Raw genomic sequence first — 24,962 nt, 5'->3', positions numbered from 1 at the left:
TCACCTAAAATCAAGAAGTGAGAGATAAATAGTTTTAAATCTTAATAAAGCTATCGGTTTGTAACCATAATAAAGTTGTCAACTGCTATAAAAGGCGCCCTCGTGGTAGAATAAGAGAATGTCTGGAAAAGTTATGATAGCCAGAGCTGAAGTAAAATTTGTCTTATTACTGTTTTTGTTGATCTCGAAAATGGGCAGCTGGATGGGAAATACATATCTCTTAATTCCTGAACTCAAGCCTACTTTGACGAGCCGCAAAGAATATGCCGGCCCGGCTAGATTGCGGAAACATCGGTGGCATATGCTGCAAAGGGAAATATATCGCCCGATCTATACTACTTCGGCATAATTTATAGTCACTCGCCATCATAGCACTCACAGAAAAGATCAAGTAAAAAGGGCGTCATTTTGTCCCACAACAATAATCGTCATTTATTTTGCCTTCCTTTCCTTGCATTATTGCCGCGCGCCCGGCACTTTCTGGTCAGGAACGGTATGTGCGCTATCAGCGTGACATAGCATTCTTGGTATGAAAGTGGCCAGCGCCGAGTTTTCAAGAAAGGAAACGCAAGCTAGCCCGATGACGATTATTGGTGTGGGACAAAAAGACGCCCTTTTTACTCGATCTCTTCTGTGAGTGAAGGGACACATCCACGAGTTCTCTACTGGTTCGCAGTGCGTAAGAATAGTTCCGCAAGCAAATCGTGCGAAGGAATCGAAGCTGTCCAGGAGCTAAGCCTACGGACATGGCGATGAAATCAACACATTTGTGTAGAATATACAGACAAAATATCATATTTGCGTTGACAGGATACAAACAGAATAAAACGAATAGACTGTACGGCAAGAAAACACAGAACAGGAAATACCGCCAAATACTTGACCAGAACCACGGCGAGTTCGGTCCGTAGCTTGAGGCTGTGTTGATGACGGGGCTGATGATTTCCTTCTCATATGGCTCGCGCCCACACTGTGGACTGGCTAAGAATTGCTAATATGATGATGATGATTATTATGGTTGTGATGATATCCTCTTCCTGATGGCGCTAACCCACAAAAAGGGATGAGCCAACAACCGGGCGGCAGGACCTATGAAGCTAAACAAACACTGGAAATTTGGATTAAAATTAACACATCGTATAAATGAAATTTATTAACGAGCAAGTGGTCAGACTATCAGCTGGGCTTTCTGACGGAGATAAGGACGGATTTGAAATTTTAAAGAATATTTAGGATATTCCAGAACGTTCTGTTCCTCGTCAATGGCCCATACCCGTTATGGGGGTTTCACCGAAAACTAATAATAATAATAATAATAATAATAATAATAATAATAATAATAATAATAATAATAATAATAATAATAATAATAATAATGATGATGATGATGATGATGATGATGATGATGATGATGATGATGAGGTCTTACGGGCCAGAACCATAGCATTGTTATGAAGCAGGCCGTATTGGGGGACTCCGGATTCATTTCGACCAACAACGAGTTCTCTAACGGGCACCTGGATCCGAGTGCACGGGCGTTATCTCTCAGAAAGCACATGTCGACGCACAAGACCGTATCTCTCAGACTGCTCGTAAAATACTCCACCAAAACCAAGACGGGCCGCTAATCCACCTTGTTTGGACACCTGGGCACGTGTCTCTCTCTGGCAATGAGTGTGTTCATGTGACAGTCCGAGGCCTCACCTTCCGGGCGCCGGCGGAAGGCCAGCCCATATGGATACAAGGTGGAAATGATAACACTAAAGTAAACGAGTATACAGCGCTACAGACTATCTCGCAGAACCTTCTCTCCACCACACGCGAAGCTAACCAGTACTACGTACACACACACGCAAACGCACGCACGAACTTACATAAAGAATAGTTGACCCCCCCCCCCCCCGCCTCGAAAAAAATTTCTGGCTACGCTACTGCTGTGGAGGAAAGCTTGTACCATTCCACGTGGGAATTCCCCAAACCACCCAGCCAGCCTCGAATACCCTGTGGGAATGCCGTTCTTTCCAACTCAGCCCTGGACGACCAGGAAAGACTGGCTGGCCGGGACAGACAGATTGAAGCGGCAAATGGGGTCCTGGACTGAGGCTACCACCGTCTGAGACTTCACAAGCAAAAAAGCAACAAGTTTTCTACTGCTACTACTACTTTCATTCCGCAACTAAATGCGGGCGCTGTGGCCGGGGATCGAACCCGCGTCCTTGAGATCAGCAGCATTACACCTTAGCCGCGGAGCAAAACAACGGAGGGTGGGTTTTGGCCAAGAAGCAGGCAAATTCACAATCAATAAACCGGGATTAAGCTTACAAATTTGTAGTGCAAACGCAAAACAGGAAGAAATGTAGAAAGGAGACGAAGGCGATAAATCGTTTCGAGATAAAATGGTGATTTAAAAAAAAATTAATAGATAAATATCACAATTTTAATTGTGTTATCGTTTTGCATCTCTAATAAAGTTGTAAAATTTCAAGAATAAGGTCTTTGGCACTGAAACCCACTGAAGGCACCAAAAGAAAGGGAATATGGCTGCAAAAATAGGTCGGCAAAAATATTTAAACTCACTCAGACTCACTCAAGAATTATATTTTGCAATGAGAGCTCACTCGGACTCAGACTCACCAAAATTTTCCTCAACCAGACACACTCGTACTCAGACTCACTAAACGTTTTCTCAACCGGACTCACTCGCACTCAAACTCACCAATGTATTGCTCAGCCGGACTCACTCAGGCTCAGACTCACGGCTCGATCTGAGTCTGAGTGAGTCTGAGTGAGTCGACTCATGAGTGAGTTTGCCGACCTATATATGGTTAAACTAGTCAAAGTTGGCGAAATGTAACTTTTAAACGTATTCTTCGCTTTTAGTAACGGCAACAAGACCGAAAGAGAGCTGTATTGCTCGTGTAAGTTTTTGTAAAAGAAAAAAATAAGGATGTTTGTTTCAAAGTATTTAAAGGAAAGAGGAGAGGGGAAGACGTTGCTCTAATTTTCCAGCTGTTCGATTGAAAGATAGAAATGGATTACAGTAAAGGGAACGATGTTATTTTATGCGTGTGTGGCCCAATGCGGATGGTCCAAACAAAGGATGACTGACACAGACAAAAGCATAGTCACTTCTGATGTGCAACAATAGCTTTGATAGACAAAAGAGAGAAGGAAAAAAACTGAGCGCTGATAAAATTCGACTGTAGGCACGATTGCAATAAGCGAAACAAACACCCTATTAACTATGATAATGGAGGCGCAAAGAGGTCAGAATTTGCGAGAGCACGCTGCTATTTGTAGGTTTTCCAAACAAGCCCGGAACATCTATAGCTGCCATTGTCTACTGTCTACTGTACGCGTTAGGTTCAACAGCCGCTTCGGCAGTAGTGCGAACACTTTTTATGGCGTTACACCCATCACATTCCGATAACCGAACAAAGCTAAGATCGCGCGTGTGTCCGATAGAGAGAGTGTCAAAATGAGAAATGTGCGTCGACATATTAATTCTGTCTGAAAAGTATGCCGGTAAAGCAGGGGCAAAGTATGCGACAATGCAAGCCAATGGTAGGATACAGTTCTCTAAAGTTCAGCAGGTCAGCTTGAAGGCTCTATCATGCTTTTTTCCCCTTCTTTTCTAATCATCGTTGCTTTTCTCCTATGCATTGAAATTCGATCTTTCATCATGACGATCTGTGCGCATGCATGTTCGACAACGGAGACCAATTGGCTATACGTCAAAACTTGCAAGCAAGAAGTGAGGTAAAAATGAAAACGAAATGCGAAAAGCAATCACACGTTCTGCAAATAAGATCACATCCTTATTTTGTATAATACACCTGCCCGAAATTGGTACTTGCAGTAAGCACTTGCAACCTTGTTGCAAATTGCGACGAAAAACACCCATGCACAACTTTGATCTGCCAGAATTATTAATTCACAATTCCATGACCTTTTCACAGGAGAGAAAAAAACGCCGCCATGCTGGGCTGCGCGCAGTAGTACAAAGGCTGGCGTCACAGCCTCGGCAGTGCATTTTTTTGGGGGGGCCACACCTTTTTAGCACAGCCCAGAAAGGATTATGGCGGCGCCCAGGGAGCCGTCTGTGAGAAACTAACGTCTTTTCACAGACGGCTCCCTAGCGCCGCCATAATCCTTTAAGGGCTGTTCTAAATAGGCGTGACCCCCCAAAAATGCACAGCCTCACACCTTTTCGTCATATGAGAGAAAGAGAGAGATAGAGTGAGAGCGTGCACTATCGCTCCAAATATTCTTCACGTTACGTGGATACCGGCATGAGAGAGAGAATAAACGTCTTTATTTGGGGGAACAGCGGGATATTTCCTCTGCAGAGTCAACTACGATGAGAGAGTCAAAGGACCTCCGACTCTCTTATCGCAGCTCCATGTCGATATATTATTTATTTTAATTATTATGAGGGTCACAATTCCAGAGCACCCCCTCCCCATTATTTATTTATTTATTTATTTATTTATTTATTTATTTATTTATTTATTCATTTATTCATTCATTCATTTATTTACTTTTTGACGGCTGTGAGCTTTTGTGCACATCATCTGGATATTTCGCCGAGGACAGGAACTAGTTGAGGCTTATTTTGACCATCGCCCTTATAAAACTTTGTCATGAACTCTGCAGATATGTAGAGACTCTGTCACTTTTGAAAGGCGGGAAGGAGAGAGTACACTCAACGCTTTCGTAACTTTGTAAACACTTGCACATTTGACCCAGAAGCGATAACTCCTGGTTTACCCCGGCAAGGAAACGAAAACAAACACGCTAAGAAGCAGTTCCCGGATTCTGTCAGGCCACATATCTAATCATGAGCAAGCTTGCTTGTCTAGATAACTTTTCGAGCGCCGTCCGACCGTTATTTTGTTGAATACACGACTCCACGCAACCGTAGCGACCGTAGTCGTCCAGATCAGCCGCTATCAGCAGCTGTATCCAGGTTATATCGCTGGCGGCACGAGCGCTCTTTCCAGAGAGAGCGGAAGGGCGCTGTGACGCCGACAACTGAGCGCGTGCGCTAGGCGCTAGTTCCTTGCTAGTTCCACAACTGACCGTCGTGTCAACTAGAGTCCACGCCGAGCAGCTGAGGAATCGGCAGCTGCCTGGAGTTTGAGTGTGGGCTGTGTGGGTTGTGGGCGAGTTTACGTTCCGCTGCAAGAGCGCATCGCGCATGCAACGTGTGCTTGGCGTTGTTCTCGTGCTGACGACGTTTCACCGCAAATTTTGAATCGAGCATGGCAAGTACGTCGCTGTATCGTCGCAGCTAAAAGCCTTGCATGAGCACACATGCACACGACGGCCGAACTACCGGTATGAAAACGTGCCGATTAGGTTTCTCATGTTGACAGATCTCGCGCTACAGGTGCGTCGTTGCGCTCTGACACAACACGGAAGCAACCACAGGTGCGGTGTGGCAGTACACAAAGGAACGGCATAGCAGTGACGACGCTGTAGCCTGAAACGTTTTTTTCGCCGTTTTCACAAGTTGCATTTTGAGTATTGTCGACCGCGAAGGAAGCGCGTTGTGCGGGCACGATGGATGTCGACCAAGTTTTCCACCTCGTTGGCGAGGTGGGGCCACAACAGATTCTCTACTTTATTTACACGGCAATCCTCGGCGGGTTGTTTGTCAGCGGTGAGATGCTGCAAATTGTGTTCACCGGTGCTGCGCCGGAGTTTCAGTGCTGGAATGGCTCGACACCTTCAACGGCTGGCTGCGACGCGAACAACCGATGCGAGCACCCGCACTACACTTCCAGATTCACGTCAATAGCCACCGAGGTAAGCTAGCTCGTTACATGCGCTCAGTATGGTTTACTTGTAAGCGAAATGTGAAAGAGTGGAAAGACTCGGTATATTTTCGATTCTCTTGTGAATCTGTTAACTTGACTTCTCGCCTTCGGGCCATGCGTTCATTTCTGAGCTGCCAAAATTCTATGGTTTCGCTTTCTCAGACATTCAAACCTTCCGCTAACGTACTCAGTTTCATTTTTTAAAAAGAAAGCACTGATTTGGCTGTGTTGACTATTTCCCGTTTACAAACCTGCAGTTTGTCAGCATTTGGTATTAGCAATTAGGCGAACTTCTGTAAACTTAAGTTGATGTATCAGGGACAAAGTAAATGTTTGCTTCTATGACATATCTTTTTTTTCTCGCGTATTTAAGTACACCATTTTGTTGCAGAACTTTATGTGCGTAAGTGTTATTGCCTCAAAAATTATCCACAGTGATCCAACAGTTGTTTATTCAGGTACACATACCATTTTCATTAGCTTTACGAAGCAGGATATCACCAGCACATTTATTAACACGCTCCGTTTATGTTCTTCCAGTGGAATCTAATCTGCCACGATGAATACTTGGTGAAGATGGTGCAAGCTGTCTTCATGGCCGGCGTCATGACTGGTGCCTGTGTGTTTGGCTACATCTCCGACAAGTTTGGACGGCGACGCACGCTTCCGTTCGCAGCCATAGGCATTTCGGCCATAACCTTCTTTGGGGCCTTTGCACCAAGTCTGGCCCTACATGCCACCTGTCGCTTCTTTGCCGGCATGACCACGGCAGCCGTAGCACTCGTTACGTTTGTGCTTATGACGGAACTAATTGGACCGTCCAAGCGAGCACTACTGGGGACACTGTTCCCAGGTGTGTTCGCTTTGGGCATTGGACTGCACGCCGCACTTGCCTATTTCATTCCGGACTGGCGCCACTACACCATTGCCACAGCAGCCCTGAGTGCTCTCTTTGTACCGCTTGCCCTGTGAGTTGTTTTCACTTTCTTTTGCGAATATTTGTCATTGCCGTGGCAACTTATTGGCTAAGGGGCTGGGTTACTAAGTACAGTACGAAATTGACACCTGGACGCAATGTATGTATTTAAGTAGGGTCGAAATGCAAAATGCAGCCGTGCGCTGAGATTTAGGTGCACATTAAAACACTCCAGGTGATTCTGATTAATCCCTACGGCATGTCTCATGTTCATATCATTGTTTAGACATATGAAACCCAGGTTATAATTTTCTGCATATATGTCAAGTCATAGGTTTACAATTGACAGATGCACACAGAAGTGAACAACTATGTAACATGCAGTGCATTACAAGAATAGGATGACACAAATCCCATAGTGTGAACCACACACTAAACGACTTTGTTGAGTTGTAGTCTTTGAAGCAAGGTTCTTTTGTGGTGAAGGTGCCACTGGCACAGTGTAAACATAACTGAAGGGCAAAGAAATTAATAGGACTACTCCACTAACATCCAAGTGTATGATCACATTGTCTACAAATTTTGCCATTAATGAGCTTTTGCTTTAGTTTCTAGCAGTCTTAATTTCTTTTAACACAGAAATATGCATTTGCTGCTAAATAGGACAAACTGACAGAAGCAGAAACATTGTCAAAACACAAACAACACTTCCGATAAAATTTTCTTAAGCTGGTCACCAAACAGGGAGTGGAAACACATGCACGAAAGCAAAAAGAATCACCGCTGGTAGGACAGTAAGCAGTCAAAAAAAAAAAAAACTCTTGTCCCATACTGGAATAAGAGAGCCAACATATTGCTTACATGTTGCGTCATTTATTTATCATTTGACCATTGTGCATTGCTTTAGTTGCACTTGACTTGGGAAGTAACAACTAGTTCAAGGTGCATTTTCCTGAAGCACATTTTGCTCGCGAAGAGAGTCTAAGAACACTACTAAAAGTGTTGTTTCTCTGCTTACGTTTTTAACATTGGCTTGTCAAGGGGATGTTAAAGGGACCGACAACTGATTTTTCTCAACCCATTTTTTTACGGTGCGACAGAAAGCTCACCCTTCGCAGTGTTTGTAGCTGCAGTAGTTGATCCAAAAAGCATGCAGTTACTTTACAAGCAGTATTTTTCGATCTGAAAGGCTCTAAACATGGACGTACCTTTCCTCCAGCAATGCTGAGGATTGATAGCAATGGCACCACCCCTTCTCGCGATTTGTGAAAGCTATTGTTCTGCTTTCGCAGGAGTTCCTGTAACTATGCTTAACCACCTTTATTTATAGCTTTTCAACTATTTTTGAAAATAACAAGCTGTTTCAATGAGATGATGTGGCATTTAAACACCTTCCCTGTATTTGTACTGCGTTGTGTGCTCATGCGTCCAAGGTTGCCTGCACCTGTGTCATGGGTGGCTTGTCCCGGCGTCGTTACTCTCTCGATGCACGAGCCAAGCCAAGTCATCGAAAACGTCACTACGCATATGCGCGGCCGCACCGAGTAGCAGCACGCGTCATTTCTGAGACGAATTGTAGGTAGCAAAACTATGTCGCTCCAAAATCTTAGCGATCTGAAAACTGCGTGCACGGTTGCATGAGCACGCTGAAAAGTTGCTCAAGATGCGCTGACGGGTATGGGATCATTACGTCACGCGAAGGCAGCACCACTTTAATGCATACTACTAACACAGGCCAATATGTACATTTTTATAGAGTGATACCTTTTAACGTAAGGAAACGAACAATATTTCAATACTAACAAAAATATAGTCGACGGCGTACAGCTATCAATGTTCACGTGGCCGGGTTCATCGGATCGTTCATGTTTTTGCTGCCAGAGGTGCCACAGGTCATTTTTCGCAACTTTAAATTAAGAAATAAAAACATAAATCTATCTCTCACGAAAAAAACGGGGTTGGTTTGAGTCAATGCGACGGACAAACCATCAGTGGAGTCATCTCATTTCATGTTCTGGGCTGTGGGGCTTATGTGCCTTTGCTGTTCCACAGGCGATTTGTCTTCTCCGTGGTACCGAGATTTTTCCCGTACAAGCTACTGGCAAGAACTGTTGCAGTAGTGTCTGCTCACTGCTTCACACACGGCCTTGTATCATTACATGTTGTTCATTTTCAGCAAAACACGGCATTTTAAGTTGCAACAATTTGCAGTTACTGTTCACGTGTGAAAAGTTGCATTCGTGCGTGTTGAAAAATACTTCCTTCAAGGTAGAAAGTGTTCAAATTGGGGCTACCTAGGCATACTTCAGGCTCCAACATTTGCTTCCCACGAATGCACCAAGTGCACACTGCACCTTATAATGCACTTTGGACAGTCACATTATAAACTCACTCATGAAGGTATAAAATCAACTATAGTAATGTGTAAAAGTTGCTTATAATTTCATTGGTCTGTATTTAGAGTAAACTCGTGAGGATTGTCTAGAGACGAAGAGGGCAGCTTTTTCTCTATTTTTTCAGGTTCAAACATTACTTAAGACACAATTTGGCCCTTGTTTACAAGGCAGATATATAATCCTTGTGTGCAGTAGCCCTGTCACCCAGACGCTACCCCCCCCCTTTCGTAATATCAGGGGAAAGGGAGTCCTTTCCATTTAGTTCTTACTCTGAATAAGGGATATTTTATATTTTTATCAACTATGAGGCTGCATAAAAATGCAAACACAGAATTTAATTAGAGCTTTTTAACTAAAAATAACTACTGAAACAAATTTTCTGAGAAAATCTTGCGCCTTGTGTTGTGGTTGTCTGTGCTGTTGTCGAGCAGAATAGTAATTGTTTTGCCCGCAGTCTTCCTCGTTGCAGCACTTCTTATCGGACAATTCGTCCAGATACATATTGTTAGAATAGAGACCTGGACTAAGATATGACAGCTGCTTGTTCAGACGTGAAGGCAGCACGGTCTCTAATGGAGAATTAGGGGGATTAGCCATTTAGGGCATCCTTCCTTGTGCCATGATAAGCCTGCTTTTTATCGCTATCATACATGGAAGAGAGATATGAAACAACAGCCTTGTTTTCAAACTTGAAATAAAAGCAGCGTGAAAAACGGAAGACCAGTAAAAGAAAAACACAGACAACAGCGCTGTTGTCTGTGTCCTCTTTTTACCAGTCCTCTGTCTTCGCGCCGTTTTTTTTTTTCAAGTACATTGTACCCATTCACCCACGCATCCACTTTAGCTTGTTTTCAAGTGATGGTAGCAGGGCCAGGATCTTGACTCATCACATAAACGAACAAACACTATGCTGCAAGGCACACGTTTTGTCGAGATTCACATGTACGTTTCCCGTTTGTGCCCTTTGCACAGGCCTCGGCCAATTAAATGCATCAGAAGTGTTTGCTGTTTATGGACAGATGCAAGATGCAGGCCTGGCTTTTAGCTGCCACCATGGCTTATTGTCTCTTGGTTAAGGGTAATGAAAAGTCATAGAACAGGAAATGTCACATGAAGGTGGTAATTTAAATATGGAATCACTTAGCATGTGAAGTAAAGTTAAGAGAAGTTTGCAAGTCTGTACAAAATGCTTATTGCCACAGCTTACAGCTGGTCATCTGGTGGGCTATTTTGTAAGCGTTGGCTCACAGCATGGAACAAAACGTTATCAAGAGGATGAGAGATAGCTGCATGGGATTGGTTGAGGCTTGCCTGGCGGTCAGACGTGAGAATAGCAACCAGAAAAGGCAGTGCTGTCAATCATATTGGCATAGAACGAACAGAGCGTAATTCTGTCCGATAGAACGGATACAGAACGGTCTCCAGACGACTTAGATTCAATCGAAACATAAGCCGAAGAATGGAATTAGCCTGCTTTGTGTCTGACTTACTCCAATCCTGCGGCAATAGTTTGTGAAAATTATAACCAGCCCCCCACTACCAAATGATTTGTCAAATTGCGACACCACCTGACGTCCACTCAAGACATTAACACACAAAAAAAAATAATAAAACCATCGCACTCTTCAATCTCAAGCTTTGAAAAACAAAAACTGCCAATATTGATGTTCAGCTATAATAATTCTATATTTCTTCATGCCTTCAAAACATTTCTGAATTTTCTAAACTCGGCTGCTTGCGCCCTCTCGTCCACTTGATGAGGTTTCGTTCTGTCACAAAACGCTTACAAAATAGCCTCCCTGAGTCCTTGCATGCATGTGAAAGGTAATACAGTTGAACTCGGATTTATCGAACTCATTGAAAAACAGGAATTAGTTCGATATATCGTATACTTCGATATAAAACTTTTAAAGAATTCACCACATTTTCTGTGCGAATTTCAGTGCGCAAGTTGGCTTCACAGCACTGCTTTGCGGTAATGCTAGAAAGTCGGCTTACAGCACTACGCGGGGAAGTTTTTTTTCTTTTTTATTTTTTCGCGGTTTGGTAGCTTGGGGTACGGGTTATATGCAAGGACGGGTTGTAGGCGAGAAAACACAGTGTGGATGTAAACAGACTGAACATCTTCAAACGCAGCTCTGCATACTCGTCGGGCACTGGCAGCCTCGACTGCTTTGGCCGTAATGTTAGTGTTGTTTTTCAATATCATACTCGCAGTGCTTGTTGGGATGCTGTATGCAGTGGCGACGTGAGACTTCTTTTCTGCACTTATGACTGTGGTGATTACCGCCAGTTTCGTGGAGATCATCCAGGTTCTTTGTTTTATGCTTTAACAAAGGCAGGGAGTTCAGAAGCGAATGGCGACCTCGCATGCCAGCCGCGATGACGAGGAATCATGGGGGAGAGCACGTGATGGCAAGCAATGGTTTCTATTAGCTATGCGCGGTGCCCTCCTAATCACACCGCTCACTCTCCCAAACTTTTGCGCGAAAGTCCCCCTTCCGCGAGGAAAAACCAACTTACTGGGGTGTATCACACTACTCAGTATTCGATATATCAAGTGTTCCGGCTATTTTCGTTCCATATAGCCATAACTTTTCCTATGCATAGACGTTAAAGCATTGTCGTGTTCTGAAATAGTTCGATATAAAGGATCATCCGATTTACCCAAGTTCGATATAGTCAGGTTTGACTTAGGGCAAACCACATTACACGTGAAATATTGTCATGAAGGTATTTTAAGAGTTGTTCCTCTGTAGTGGAGAGTTTGAGTACAACAAGTCTTCATTGTTGAAAGCACTTTATCTTGCAAGCTTCTGCTTGTTGTTCTCTGGTATGTTTTGTACCAAAAGGCCATAGAGCCTTTTGGTACAAAACGTACCATGTCTGTTTCTTAATCATGATTGTTGAAGTAAAGTGGAAGTTGCTTAAAAGCAATGTCGCTCAGCTTATACTGTTTGCATTGTATTCACGTATGGCTATTCTGGAAGCTTAATGCTTCTGTAACGCATGTTGCTGGCCAAGTCTGTGCCCGTCCTCGTTCTCCTCTTGTCCGTGTCTCTTTTGCGCAGCACCTCGTTTTAATCAGTGCTTCTGCATTGCTGTGACATAATGGTAACTTGTTCATATGTAATATATTCACTAAGTTATAACCAGATGCTTCAATGATTTAGGCAGTATATTTGTCATATGTTTAGAAATAGCAGAGTTTGTTCAGGTTGCAAGCTGGATTTGAGTACTGTGAAGGAAAGCTTTTTGTGCCACTTCATTGAGACTGAGTACTAATTAAATAAGTGTGCAGGAGTAACACCTAGGCTGGATCGGTGAATTATGTTTCTGCAGTGGTGTACAGCTCTCAGTTTAAGCGGAACTTTAGCGAGCCAAAAAACATGCTCAAATGTCAGATTGGTGGCGGTGTCGATTGATAGCTTGAATATTAGCTTTGTTGATGTTTTTTATATCAACAGTGTGATCAAGCAGATAGCCTGTTGTTTAAAAAACAAAAGATTGTACCATGACAGAACAAATTATCTAAGCTAGCAAGATTTTAGAGCTTAGGTATTTCGACTACTGCTATTACATCAGATTGTTGAATGCTGAATTTGTGGTGCCATGTCGATCATAAAGGGAAAACCTAGACAACAAATGCTGGACTGCAGTCACTTGTAAGCCCATCCCATGATAGGATTGGCCATTTTGCTATTGTAGAAGAGCAGTCCACATGATGACTGCATGGTATTCTTCAGGCCACAGATAAACATCTAAATGAGGCCAAAGAATAAATTGTAAAAGAGCAGTCATGGCATCGCCAGAAGTCAACAGTGGTTCTATGGTGCTTAACAAAAACAACAACAATCCGCTTATACCGAGCTAATGTCAATAGGGCTTGTTGCTGAGCTAGATGGTTCATTACTTGAGGGAAAACTGTAATGACGCAAAGGGGACGAAGTGAAGACACGAAGCGAAGGCGCCCGTGTCTGTCAGTTAGTGTCTTCGCTTCATCCCCGTCTTCTTTGTGTCATTGCAGTTTTTCCTCGAGTTAATGTGTTCCTCTTTAGTGTTCCTTTATGGGCAGGCTTACCCTCTGGAGCTTCATTTTGAATGTTTTGCACCTAAAGAGAGAAATAGTTTAGCTTCACATACACTGCACTGTTTGTTGATAAAGTTTAGTGTATTTAAAGGGCCCCTGAAACCACCCAGAGGTTGAAATTTAGTTGTGGCGTTGCAGTTGTGCACGAGTCTTCAACGAATACGTGGTCGTGAGAATTTTTCGTAATGGTGCCGCAATAGCGGTGTTACACACGTTTGCTGATACATAAGAGGCCCTCGCTCGTTTTGCTCTTTTCTTCACTATGGTCCATTTGTTGGTTCGTCTCTCCTCCTGGCCAAGTGCTCCTCCTCACTGTGCGAGGAGGAAGAGTGGTGAGCGCGCGTACCTCCGAGCAGACAAACAGGTTCTTCTTGCGGGTGACATGACCAGACACAAATGTTGACATCGCGGCCAATGCTGGGGCTACCCAAAGGCCCGAAGAGAAGAAGGGATTGTTTCTTAGAATTTGCGACGTGCCCACGGCTCGTAACGCTGCCGTGTTTGGCATTGTTGATTGTGATGGCACTCTGAATTTCACGTGTGCGTTTACTTAAAATGTTAAGAAATTATCGGAGGTGGTTTGGACCCTTTAAAAGAAAATGTTAATGTCTAATGACTCTGAGCAAAAGATTTTCAGTGTAGGTCATCAATAGTATTTATAAAAATTGAGAAAACTATTGTCATCAATCTTGTGGTCATAGGTTCATTATTAGAAGGGAAAATTAGGGTCAAATATGCATTCTTGAATACTAAGCTAGAACCCCAACACCTGGTTTTCAGTGTGACATCACAAATCTCAAAGTATTTTTTTCCATTTTGGCCACATTACCCCAGCAAAATTTTCAAAAACTTGCTGTGTTAAGTCTCTGGCTTCCTCAGCACACAGCATAACCAATCTTTGCGAACACGTAGATAACATAGCTTCTAGCGTGCACTATCAAAATGTGTGTGATGTCAGGGCAAGCTGGTGCAGAAACTTTAAGGCAGCTTTGCCACCTGTATTTGAGCTTTAAAAAAGTTTTTCTTGTGTGTGTTTTGTTCAGTTTATGGTTTCCTCATTGTCTTCTCACAGCTAGAGTGCTGTTTTGGTATTGTGGAAGGGCAATATAATAATATGCATGTGAAGTCATTTTCTCTTTAGTGTCCCATTAGGCTTGCTCTTAAGAACCACGTCCATTGTGCAGGCTTCTGCCCGAAAGCCCACGTTGGTTGCTTCTGCACGGTCAGCGACCCCAGGCACGAGAAGTCCTCTTGGAAATAGCTGTGCGCAATGGCCGAGCGCATTGCCTGCCGCGCACCTGGGACCTGCAGGAGCCCAAAGTGCACCACAAGGGATCCAACCCAATGGCACTGTTCACTAGCTCCACCTTGCGCATTCGAACTCTCATCCAAATCCTGCTTTGGTACGTTGTTCTGGTATTTCGCAATCATGCACTACTTATCTGCTCGATATCACTATCGTTACCAGCCTACGCCTAATATAAAATGATGTTAGGGTACTTGCTGGTTGTTTTTGAACAGAATTATGGCACAGCATTAGAAACGTAAAGGATAAAAACTATTTAATATCCACTGCAGGATGAAACCCTCTTGCTTCTATAATTCCAATATTGTTATCTTGCACGTTATCACATGCTAATCTATGCCTATTCATTTCTCCACTTCATCACATTGCCTAGTTATCTGACATTTCTGACTGTGCATCCTTCACCTTGGCACTCTAGAATCATGCCGAACACATCTTCCCAAAACATTTCGTCAGACTTCACTATAGTTAAACCTTGTTTATAACGAAATCACGTCCGACATGAATTTCATTAGTACTATTGGATATTTGTGATAGGTGTATTCATGCTACATGCTAGTGCCATTGATTAAAATGGTATACACTTGCATCGTAGAATTCATTTATACTATGTTTATGTTTTTTACAACAAGCTTTGACTCTACTTTCTCTCAAGGAGGAGAATTTAATGAATAAACAAATGTCACTGCTTTCTTTTTTCTTTTGATTTTTCAGGTTAGTGAATGGAATCACCTACTACGCTCTGACAATGGCTGCCAGCAGTTTAGGTGGTGACCTTTACATGAGCACAGCCCTGTCTGGCATGATCGAGATACCGGGATACCTGCTGTCGGCAGTTCTGCTAAGTTATGTTGGCAGGCGGCACTCATTGTGTGCTGTGATGCTGGTTGGCAGTGTGGCGTCCGTTGCACTACAGTTTTCTGGACACTGTGAGTATCTCTTACTTGTGTATATTTTCTTACCTTGAAAAACAGCCAGTGCTTTAAGGCTGTAACGAGTTGTGACATGATGATGTGCAACACATCGGTGAACCGTGTTTTGTTTGCTCATCGGCACATGAAAACACTCTTAACTCGAGAAACCTCTTTTGCGTTGTATTGCAGGCAAAAGAGCAGGACCGCAGTTACAAGCTCTAGTCACGTATCTGTTGTCAAGCCACCTTCGATATGAACAAACAGTAGATATTTTCTAGCTTTTCTTGTTTTTTTTTGTCCCTGAGACTTAGCCCACCAAACCTTTTCTATAAATTTCAGGTGGTGGGAGATGACTTGGGATATTACGGTGGTCTATATAGTCTCTGTCTAATAACGTAGAAACAAGGAGAGTTGATGTTATAACATCTAACATGCATTAAGGATGTTGAGTGAATGTTTTTTTTACTTGTAAGTCTTCCTACCCTGCCTCATCATGAGATTGTCATTCATGTGATGATGAGAGTAATGGCTCATTTGTGAAGTGTTGCAAGTTTCATTATATTTGTTTTATTTAGTGTTGCCAGATATCACACATTTTTCTGTACCAGCTTTTGTCACGCATTTTTCTGTACCAGGATTGCTTTGAAGGCCTCGAGTTAAGTTACATGTGTGGACGTAAATTTCTTTCCCACACCCAGTCCACTACAGCACTGCAGTGCGCGACGTTGTCTCACTGAGCGCCAAGATGTGCATATCGATGTCCTTTGCCATCATCTATGTCTATTCAGCCGAGCTCATGCCCACTATTGTGAGGTAAGGATGAACCTGTGCCCTCTTTCTTGGTGTAAACTAGAGCCTAATTATTTCTCATTTGAAAAAAGCAGTTCAGAATTGAACATATTGCAAGCATGCTGACAAGTTAAGTGCCAATCGCCTGCTGTGTTTTTGAGGCATGCTACAGCCTATTCACATTGAAGCAGAGTGCTTCTCTGCAGTTTCTAAATGCTCTGCTTTGACTTGCTGGCCAACATGAGGCATATGATGGTTTCTGTACAAGGTTTCAGTTCTTGTTTTTTTTTTCATGTGTGTTTGTACATGCATGCATTGTTTATGCTGTACTAGCAGTGATACTCACTTATAGGTGGATCTGGTTCAAGTGAGCTGTTATGTTTCAGCGTAGCCCGGTTGAAAGTTGGGGCTGAATTCATGTACTGCCGCTGCCTTTGTCATACATTTTTCATTTATTATTTTATAACACATGCAGTATAAATTTGCCAGCAGTATTGATGCCATTGCATTTTGTTCTGTACAAAAAGAGACTTCATACAGCAGCTTTTGTGGACTTTCTATTTTTCATAGAAGAGATGTAAAGCAGAAAAGAAAATGCCTCGAAATCCGTGATGTCACAATGATCTCAGTTGCACTAATTGTATCACTTGGGGCACGCTTAGGTGATAGGAAAAGCGATTTTTTTTATTCTTGTCATTTTAATAAGCACTGAACTTTATTAGCAGTGATATTGAGTTTCTCCAGAGTCCTTTTGAGGATGTTCGGAACAGTTCTATGTGCTCATTTGGTTTTTCTTCCTTGCTTAGGAACGTTGGAATGGGCATTGTTTCTGTCGCAGCAAGAATTGGTGGCATAATCTCTCCATTTGTGAGCTTGCTGGTAAGTAATAGCAACGTGGTTACTTGGTTACTGCATGGAAGTAATTTCTTGTTTCCTGAAGTGCATCTGCACTTTCTTGGAAGCGCTATTGCTTGTAGTGCCAGACAGTGGCACACCGGGTCAGTGCCCCCCCCCCCCCCTTTTTTTTTGCCATGGCATACAGAGCACGTAATGACACTCGCCCACATCTGCCTGGCCACCCCCCACTTCAGGTCGAGGAGATGCCCCCCCCCCCGAAAAGAATTTCTGCCTACACCCCTGGTGCCAGACCCTTGTACTATAGTGACTCTTTTGCTTGCAGTATGGTTTATATGACGATGCAGTATCAGTATCATGCATCCTGTTTTTGCTAGTAGTAATTCTCAGAGCAGGCACTTAGACTCAGTGTTCTTATTGCCATATCTCAACGACTGTTTGCCAGCTACAAAAAAAAGCTTTTAAGAGATCATTATATATGTATATTCAGTGATGGTGGTGCCATATGTGTCCACATGTATACAACCATTATTACGTTAAGATGGAAAGGCATGCTCTCACGAAGAGTGATACTGTGAAGGTGTGGGAGCCCTAATTTACCACTTCAGCTTCGCTTTCCTTCAGCATCCTTCAAAGCTGCAGCTATGGTCACATTACAAACCATAATTTCACTCTAATTTCTGAGCCCTGAAAAAAGCCTTCCCCTAATGTTTACACCTTGTGTTGCAAATTATTATGTACTGCAGTTAGTAAATGCCGAAGTTGCACAAGATTATCTGAAAGTGTCAAAGACTGTGGGAAAAAAACTGTTATAACATGACAGGATCTCATTTCATTGTCCTGAATTGCGATCCCCTCAGAAGTTGTGGTTCAGCAGAACATTGTTCCATAGTTAAAATAGCACGAAATGAAACGGCAAGAGAAGACAACATCGGATGAGCACTCTTACTGCCAACAAGTGCCTTTATTCTGCATGCACATCCTATATCTATGCCCACCACACAGAATAAATGCACTTTTTGGCAGCGAGCGCCTGTCCTCTGTAGTCTCTTTTGTCCTGTTTTATTTCAGGCTGAACATGAGCTGAGCTGGCCCTTTATGAAGGAAAACACTGTAGTATATTCTTGCATGGTGTCCCATGCTACATTTGCTAAAGTTTGCGAATAGTGATGCAACGAAAACTTGTCCCCTTGCGGCATCTCTTTGCAGGACAACTTGATTCCGGGGCTGCAGTTCACTGTGCTTGGCATCATTATGCTTGTCTCGGGACTGTCCGCTCTCGCACTTCCAGAGACTGGGGGCCAGCATTTGCCCGAAACCATAGAGGAAATCGAGGATGAAGACAAGCGTCCACTTCTGTCACCAACAGCGTCGGGCGTCTTCTCCAGGGTGTCCACGAACGAAGGGATTGTCCGATCATCCAGCAGTTCCGAAGACGAGCTGTACTCTGTGCACCAACGGCCGACCGTCACTTACGGATCATAGTACCACGGGCACTCAAAACCACGTGACAAGGGTACAAAGCACTCAGAGCCGTTGTGGTGGACTGTGCCACGCTGCATCGGAGGTCTCAGTTTCAGCGTTGGCATGCTGGAAGCGCCTTGCTTAATGCCAAGTGAGAAATCGACCATACACGAAGGTTGTGCTGGTGGTTTCCACGTCACCATTGATATTCGTCGATACCTGACTGTCGTATGCATCAGTAAGCTGCTGACTGGATGCAGCTGCGCAACTGGTCGCCCGGGCATTCCGTGTTTGTGGTAAGCCGAAAGTGTTGCGTGCAGCAAACCGTGGACCAAGATACTGTGAGACTTGTGCATTCCACAACAACCACTTCTGTGTCGACGAGTGATGCTTTCAGCAGCACTTGAATGAGCTAGGTTACGTAGCCAGCTTTCCTTATACGCTTTGTGCATCATAAATTGCGGTTCTGTGAATCAAGCTGTTTTAGAAGCTGCACAGGTTCATTATGTGCCGTTTTTTCGTCTTCTTTTCCATTTTTGGAGTTTTTTATGAGACTTTGCCCAGGTCAGTGTCCTGGAGACCTGTTTCTAACTCTGTTGCCGCAAGGTTGTGTACAGATACTCTTGATAGACCAAGTTATGTGAATAGATGCTGAAGAACTGTGAGTGCAAGTTGGTATATAATACCAGTACTGCCATATGGCAGTCATATTTTTCTTTCCATTTTCTGGAGTTATGAAAAGCTTCTATGGACAGGTGTTTTTAATGATAGTTTTCCTATATATGTTATTTTTGTTTCCCTTTGTGATGGAAGGGAAGACTCTGCCCTAAAGGTAACTTGTACATGGATGCTTCTCTGTTTATTATTTTTTTAGTTTAGAAAGTTTTGTCTACTGTACAAACAAAACTTTATACAAGTATGTCTCGTTGAGAAACTTATTTACAGTGGACAATCACAGGCGCAGTTCTGATAAGCTGTAAATTATAGGAAAACAAGAAAAAGAAATCCTCATACACTGTTCACAAGGAGTGTTCCTTTCTGTTTGTATTTGAATGCTGATTCTTCAATGGCTGTCAGCTGAGCCAACCTACCTGTTTAAATGCTGACGCGAAATTGAACCAGCAGAAATGATACTGCATAATTTTGTAGAAGCCTTTGTATATGACTGCAGGCATTTGTGAAGTTAAAACCCTACTTGCTTGCTAGGAAAAATGCTTGGTCATTTCTTTTTACCATGAAAATTTGCTTTAGCTGTACTTTGTGAATGAGTAGAAGTTTCTGTTAAGAAGTACTGTGGTGATGTCTTGCACTCACTTTATCCTCTTTTTTTTTTTCCTGGTAATTTTGTTCACTAGCCAACACTCTGAGAATAATGTGTAGTGCATACCTGTGTACTGGTGGTGAAAGGTGTGTGCAAAACCAAATTAACATCCTGCTGTCTACACTAGCAGAAAAATCATTGTATTATAAAAACCGTGTTGCTGTTAGTAAAGGAAGTGTGCTGGTCTTTATATAGCTGACGTTGCTTTAGTTTTTAACGCTGTTGCAATGAATATGGCTGTGCGATGTTTATACTGAAGACCTCCAACAACATTCCTCGTTACAAACACAGTGGTCAAACACAGTTTACGAGTGCTTTACACCACAGTATTCTTGGTCATGCTTGCCGAGCAAGCCTGCCATTGTCTGATGGGGCCAGTATACAGTGAACGACTGGGTGGAAACATTTTTAGGTCCCTCTACTACGAGCCATGCTAATCAATGCTTCATAGAGCTACATACACGAATCAGAGCTGCTGTTTACACATGAGAGATTTATCTCTCGGAGTAATCGCTTTTCCACCGTACACCTCCAGCCTTCATCAGAAGTTTTCGAACTACTGCAAGAATTTGTTAAAAACTGTCAGTGCTGGGGGGGGGGTGGCATGCAAATGCTACTGTAGCTCTGCTGTAGCAACAATAAGGCAAGGGATACTGCTTCCTTTTCAGCTCCAGGCAATTTTTAGTGCCAAAGAATCCAGGTGGTTGACCTGAGGACAGTTCCAGTGATGCATGCAGTGGCTTTCAAACTTTTGATAGAGACTGCATCTTGACATAAAAGGCTTGTCAAGGCTGTGCATAGTCTATATCACATGAGGACAGTTCTGAAATCACATGCCTTGATAAGGGGAACAATGAAGCCAATTGTCACAAAACTAAGTGCCTTATCTTTAGTAACTTTTTTGTGCGTTGCTCATAGGAAAACAAAAGGTAATGGTGCATGCTGCGTGTAATCATGCTGCATGCAGCATGTTATCGTAACAGAGAGCAGTTGGATAAGATGTGGATTTGCCAAATTTGTACGCTCCTCTGCAAGATGAGATGCACTGGAAGGATGCGTATGGCTTCAAAAAAGGCATGGCATGCCATTTGGAAATCTCTGTGAACAGTTGCCAAATACTAACTTGCGGTTTCTTATTTTACACTAATTGGTTTGCTTCTTGCAACTAGTAATTGAAGTGTTTGTACATTATTCCATCGACGGTGTTTGCAGTCAGAATGCTGTGTATCTTATAACTGTAGCTTCTTTGTACAGTTTTTTCGATGTATTTTTTCATTGTGACACCATTGTGACTGTGCTGGAGTCCGCATGCTAGTTCAGCAGCAGTCATTAGACATTGCACATTTCTGACAATTTTCATATTTTGCATGTCATTGCATGACCTCGACAAAGGTAATGTTGTTCTTCACATACCTTGACTTTGGCATATCAGAACCATTTGCAGAAGCCGGCAGTACATACCAGTTTGTGCTTTAGCTTAGTTCGTAACATCAAAGTATTCTTTTCATAAATTGTCGTAAGCCGTGCTTTTGTTGTACATTCTATGTTTCGTATCATTCGGTGATATAAAACTTACTGCTTTGCAGCAATCTCTCTTCATAGTTTCAAAAATATCGACGATATGGGTGTGCTTTGAAGACATGGACAGGGAAGAGACAGGACACACACTGCGCATGGACAGAGTGATAGGCCATCAGTCTGTCCTTGCACAGTGCGTGTCCTGTCTCTTCAAAGCGCTTCCACATTGTCGACATGCAGAACCAACTGGCCCAATTAAGTGCGATTCAAAAATGTGCTGCCTTGCTTTGTTATGTCGCTGTTTACAAATTGTATCGACATTTCGGTGCTCAACTCTGTTGATGTATGAAGTCATCCACTAATACAGCCAAACTTCAATATAAAAAAACATGAATGTAGCAAATTATTAACTGAGAACAGTAGCGCAGAGAGTCACGCGGACGGCGACAGGTAGACTGGACACAGCGGGAACAACCAACTAGCCCATCAGTCTGTCCTTCTGAGCAAATTATCGAATACAACAAAGCCTAAATTCCTTCATGCCTGCCAACATTCATGTGTTACAGATATATGCTTATAATACTCTGTATAAGAAACTAATTAATAATTAATATTTGGGGTTTAACGTCCCAAAACCACAATATGATTATGAGAGACGCCGTAGTGGAGGGCACCGGAAATTTCGATCACCTGGGGTTATTTAACGTGCACCTAAATCTATAAGTACATGGGCCACAACATTTTCGCCTCCATCGAAAATGCAGTCGCCGCGGCCGGGATTCGATCCCGCGACCTTCAGGTCAGCAGTCGAGCACCATAACCATTAGACCATCGTGGTGGGGCACTGTATAAGAAACGAAAGAAGGGGAATTTTAAGGGCTTTTTTTTTTCTTAGACACAACATTAATGAAAACTAACAGACAATCAAGCCTAGGGATGTTAAGGGAGTATGAGGGATGTTACTTGTAGTAATTGTGATATAAGTGAGAAGAAATTAAAGTCGACGAAAAGATAACTTACCGCCGGCAGGGACCGAACCTGCAACCTTTGAATAACACGTCCGATGCTCTAACAATTGAGCTACGGCGGCGGCCATCCTCTCGTCCACTTTATATGGTACATCTGTGCATTTAAACCTGGGAGTGTTAATCAGTGCTGCTCGCAGTCATGATGGCGAGTGTGGAACACTCTTTCTTTTGCCAGGTGGCGTCGCGTAGCACGTGATCTTTTTACGAGCTGGCAGCTGGCCAATAATCCATTGAATGTATAAGAAAGGCATTTTTGTCTGATGTAATTTCGTTTTAGTGAGGCTCCAAGGTAGGATAAAACAACCGCATTAAGGTTGTCTGTTATTACTTTACATGGTTGCATAAATCCTCGAGAATGAAAGATTAGCCTGCTGGGCCTCACAACAGATCTATTCTGATGTAAGCACTCTTCATATCAACAGCCCTTCAAACTCCTTTTGTGTTGTGCTTTAAATATAGCTCGCCAGTAAAAGGCTTCATATTTTGAAAATAGCAAACTGTCAGCATATGTCAAAGTAGTGGCGGCCTCCTTTAGATATCTTGACGTTAAGGTATGACATACAATAGATGTCTATGGGCCATTGACTCTGCCTCTTACGTGCTTTTGCCATTCACATTACAGCGAGGTCAAAGTGTAGAGAACGTCACCTGCCACTTCAGCGCATCCTCTAGGCTAAGATTTCAATGAATGCGTTATGAAGTTGTGGCTTCATTTGACACTCGTTGGTTTGAAATTGTAGTGTCAGCCAGTAATTGTAACAAAAGTTGCACGGTCTAAGAAGAGTATTTTTTTTTTAAGGTTCATAGAGACTTAGGTTCTAGAATAATTCTTTACTCCTGACTTTCTGCTTTACCAAATTGCTTTATTTTGTTTTGTTCATATTCCCCACTTCATTACTTATATCTGTACTTTCTTATTAATCTATTGTTAATATTTTCAATTTTTGTTTCATTTTTACTTCTTTCATCTGCAGAAATGTTCCAATTTTCGTGATTCTAAACGATTTTCTCTAATTTAACACAACAAGTATTAACAAAATAACACAGAGCTTTCGCTGTCTATGCAGGTGGCATCTTCAGTATACACTGGCAACAAATGAGCAGAGGTCGCCCAGTGTACTACTAGTCACACATGTCCTTGTACGTATTTGACATAAGTCACATACGTACAACCAGATCGAAGGATGTATGTGACATATGTCCTTTGATCTTTTAATAGACAAAATCATTGTACTCTACTTTATGAAAACAGCATAAACCAACTTAATGTGCAATATTCATGTTGTCATTCCATCTCCATTACAGTCGAGTTAGCTAGCGCTTCCCATAAGCGGTGCTGTGCAGTTTTTCTCTCATGTTAGTTGCGGCCCATAAACATTTACAAAACTAATTCACTTTGTCACAAGATGGGCGACTTTGTAGATTGTTTTAATACTGGCTTCCCACACATAAACCTCTGAGAAGGTGGTTTCACTGCAGCGTAGGGCTACTATGCCATGAAACCACCTATCCAGGGAAAACCAGCACTACCGCGATGCCACAATTGAAGGTTAATCGTGCATATTACCTGAACCTCAATTATTTTGTTTTTAAGTTTAAAAGTGCATTTCACAGGCTTATTTGTGCTAAGTATAGTAAATTTTAAAATTTAACATATTTTATTGCTTATAACCTGCACCATACAACTATTCAGAGTTACTTCCACTCTACTTTGAACCAAAAAAGTGAAATTCATACAAGTATAGTTCTTAGTCTTAAATAAGGTGGGTCAGGGGAAAATGCTCATTGTTCTTCATGTAGTGTTTGTGAAGGGAGGCACCGAGCACCAGTGGTGCCTCCCTTCAACTTCTATTTTGGCACATTTGGTAACCAATTTTCCTGTTGTTTTCAGTTAAAATGCATTGTTTTTAAGCTTTTCTCTCGTGTCAGGTGATGTGCATGCATATCCTGCAAAGACTGAGTCACTAAGTTGTACGCATGTTGGTAAACTGGCGGCTAGCATGCTGCTCACATGCTGCCTGCCATCTACACTGCAGCATCGTGCCAGTTTATAATGCTGATGCACAGCGCATGTTCCCGTGTGAACTTGACAAAAACGTGTGAACTTGATAAAAACAAATGAAGCTGGACTGTTTATCTTCAGATTTCACTACTTGAAGCTTATATTATATTATATTATGGCAACAACTAATCAAATTCAGTCTATGGCTTCACAGAAACACTGCTTCAAGTTGTAATGTTCCTACTGTCTTGTCGGCTGGAATGTTCCGAAATTGCTCTATCTATTCTACATAAGCTGTACATAGGCACACTGAACTTACAATTATTTATTCATTTAATTGCAACTTATGTGTGGCCTGATGCTCTAACAAGAGGGAAAATCTGAATCTGAAAACTGTGCTTTTGTTTCTATGTATTTGTTATTCAAAGTGATATTATTTGTTGTTTGGTAATAAAAACTATATTCATGATACTGTTTCTGTTCTACTTGGCTACAAATTTGGCGATAAAATTAAGTGGTATAGCTACTTCTGGAGACTTTT

At 42.6% G+C, this 24,962-nt stretch overlaps 2 protein-coding genes across 2 annotated transcripts in view; one reads left to right on the top strand and one right to left on the bottom strand.

The window, feature by feature from the left end:
* LOC119393937 (uncharacterized) overlaps positions 1-24,962 on the bottom strand; it is a 635,915-nt gene that overhangs the window by 375,785 nt on the left and 235,168 nt on the right. The window lies entirely within an intron of this gene.
* LOC119393935 (solute carrier family 22 member 15-like) lies at positions 5,082-24,890 on the top strand. Its single transcript, XM_037661129.2, has 7 exons — positions 5,082-5,811; positions 6,363-6,790; positions 14,409-14,627; positions 15,245-15,459; positions 16,143-16,257; positions 17,040-17,112; positions 18,298-24,890. Exons 1-7 carry the CDS (start codon positions 5,566-5,568, stop codon positions 18,571-18,573), a joined length of 1,572 nt encoding a protein of 523 aa, XP_037517057.1. The 5' UTR covers positions 5,082-5,565; the 3' UTR covers positions 18,574-24,890.

The sequence above is a fragment of the Rhipicephalus sanguineus genome, chromosome 5 (genome assembly GCF_013339695.2).
Source record: "Rhipicephalus sanguineus isolate Rsan-2018 chromosome 5, BIME_Rsan_1.4, whole genome shotgun sequence".
NCBI lineage: Eukaryota > Metazoa > Arthropoda > Arachnida > Ixodida > Ixodidae > Rhipicephalus > Rhipicephalus sanguineus.
This window is presented reverse-complemented; position numbering and strand designations above follow the sequence as displayed.

Coding starts and splice junctions, on each gene's coding strand:
- LOC119393935 (XM_037661129.2), top strand. CDS start 5,566: ATGGATGTCGACCAAGTTTTCCACCTCGTTGGCGAGGTGGGGCCACAA. Junction 5,812..6,362: donor TCACGTCAATAGCCACCGAG/GTAAGCTAGCTC, acceptor ATGTTCTTCCAG/TGGAATCTAATCTGCCACGA. Junction 16,258..17,039: donor CTCATGCCCACTATTGTGAG/GTAAGGATGAAC, acceptor TTCCTTGCTTAG/GAACGTTGGAATGGGCATTG.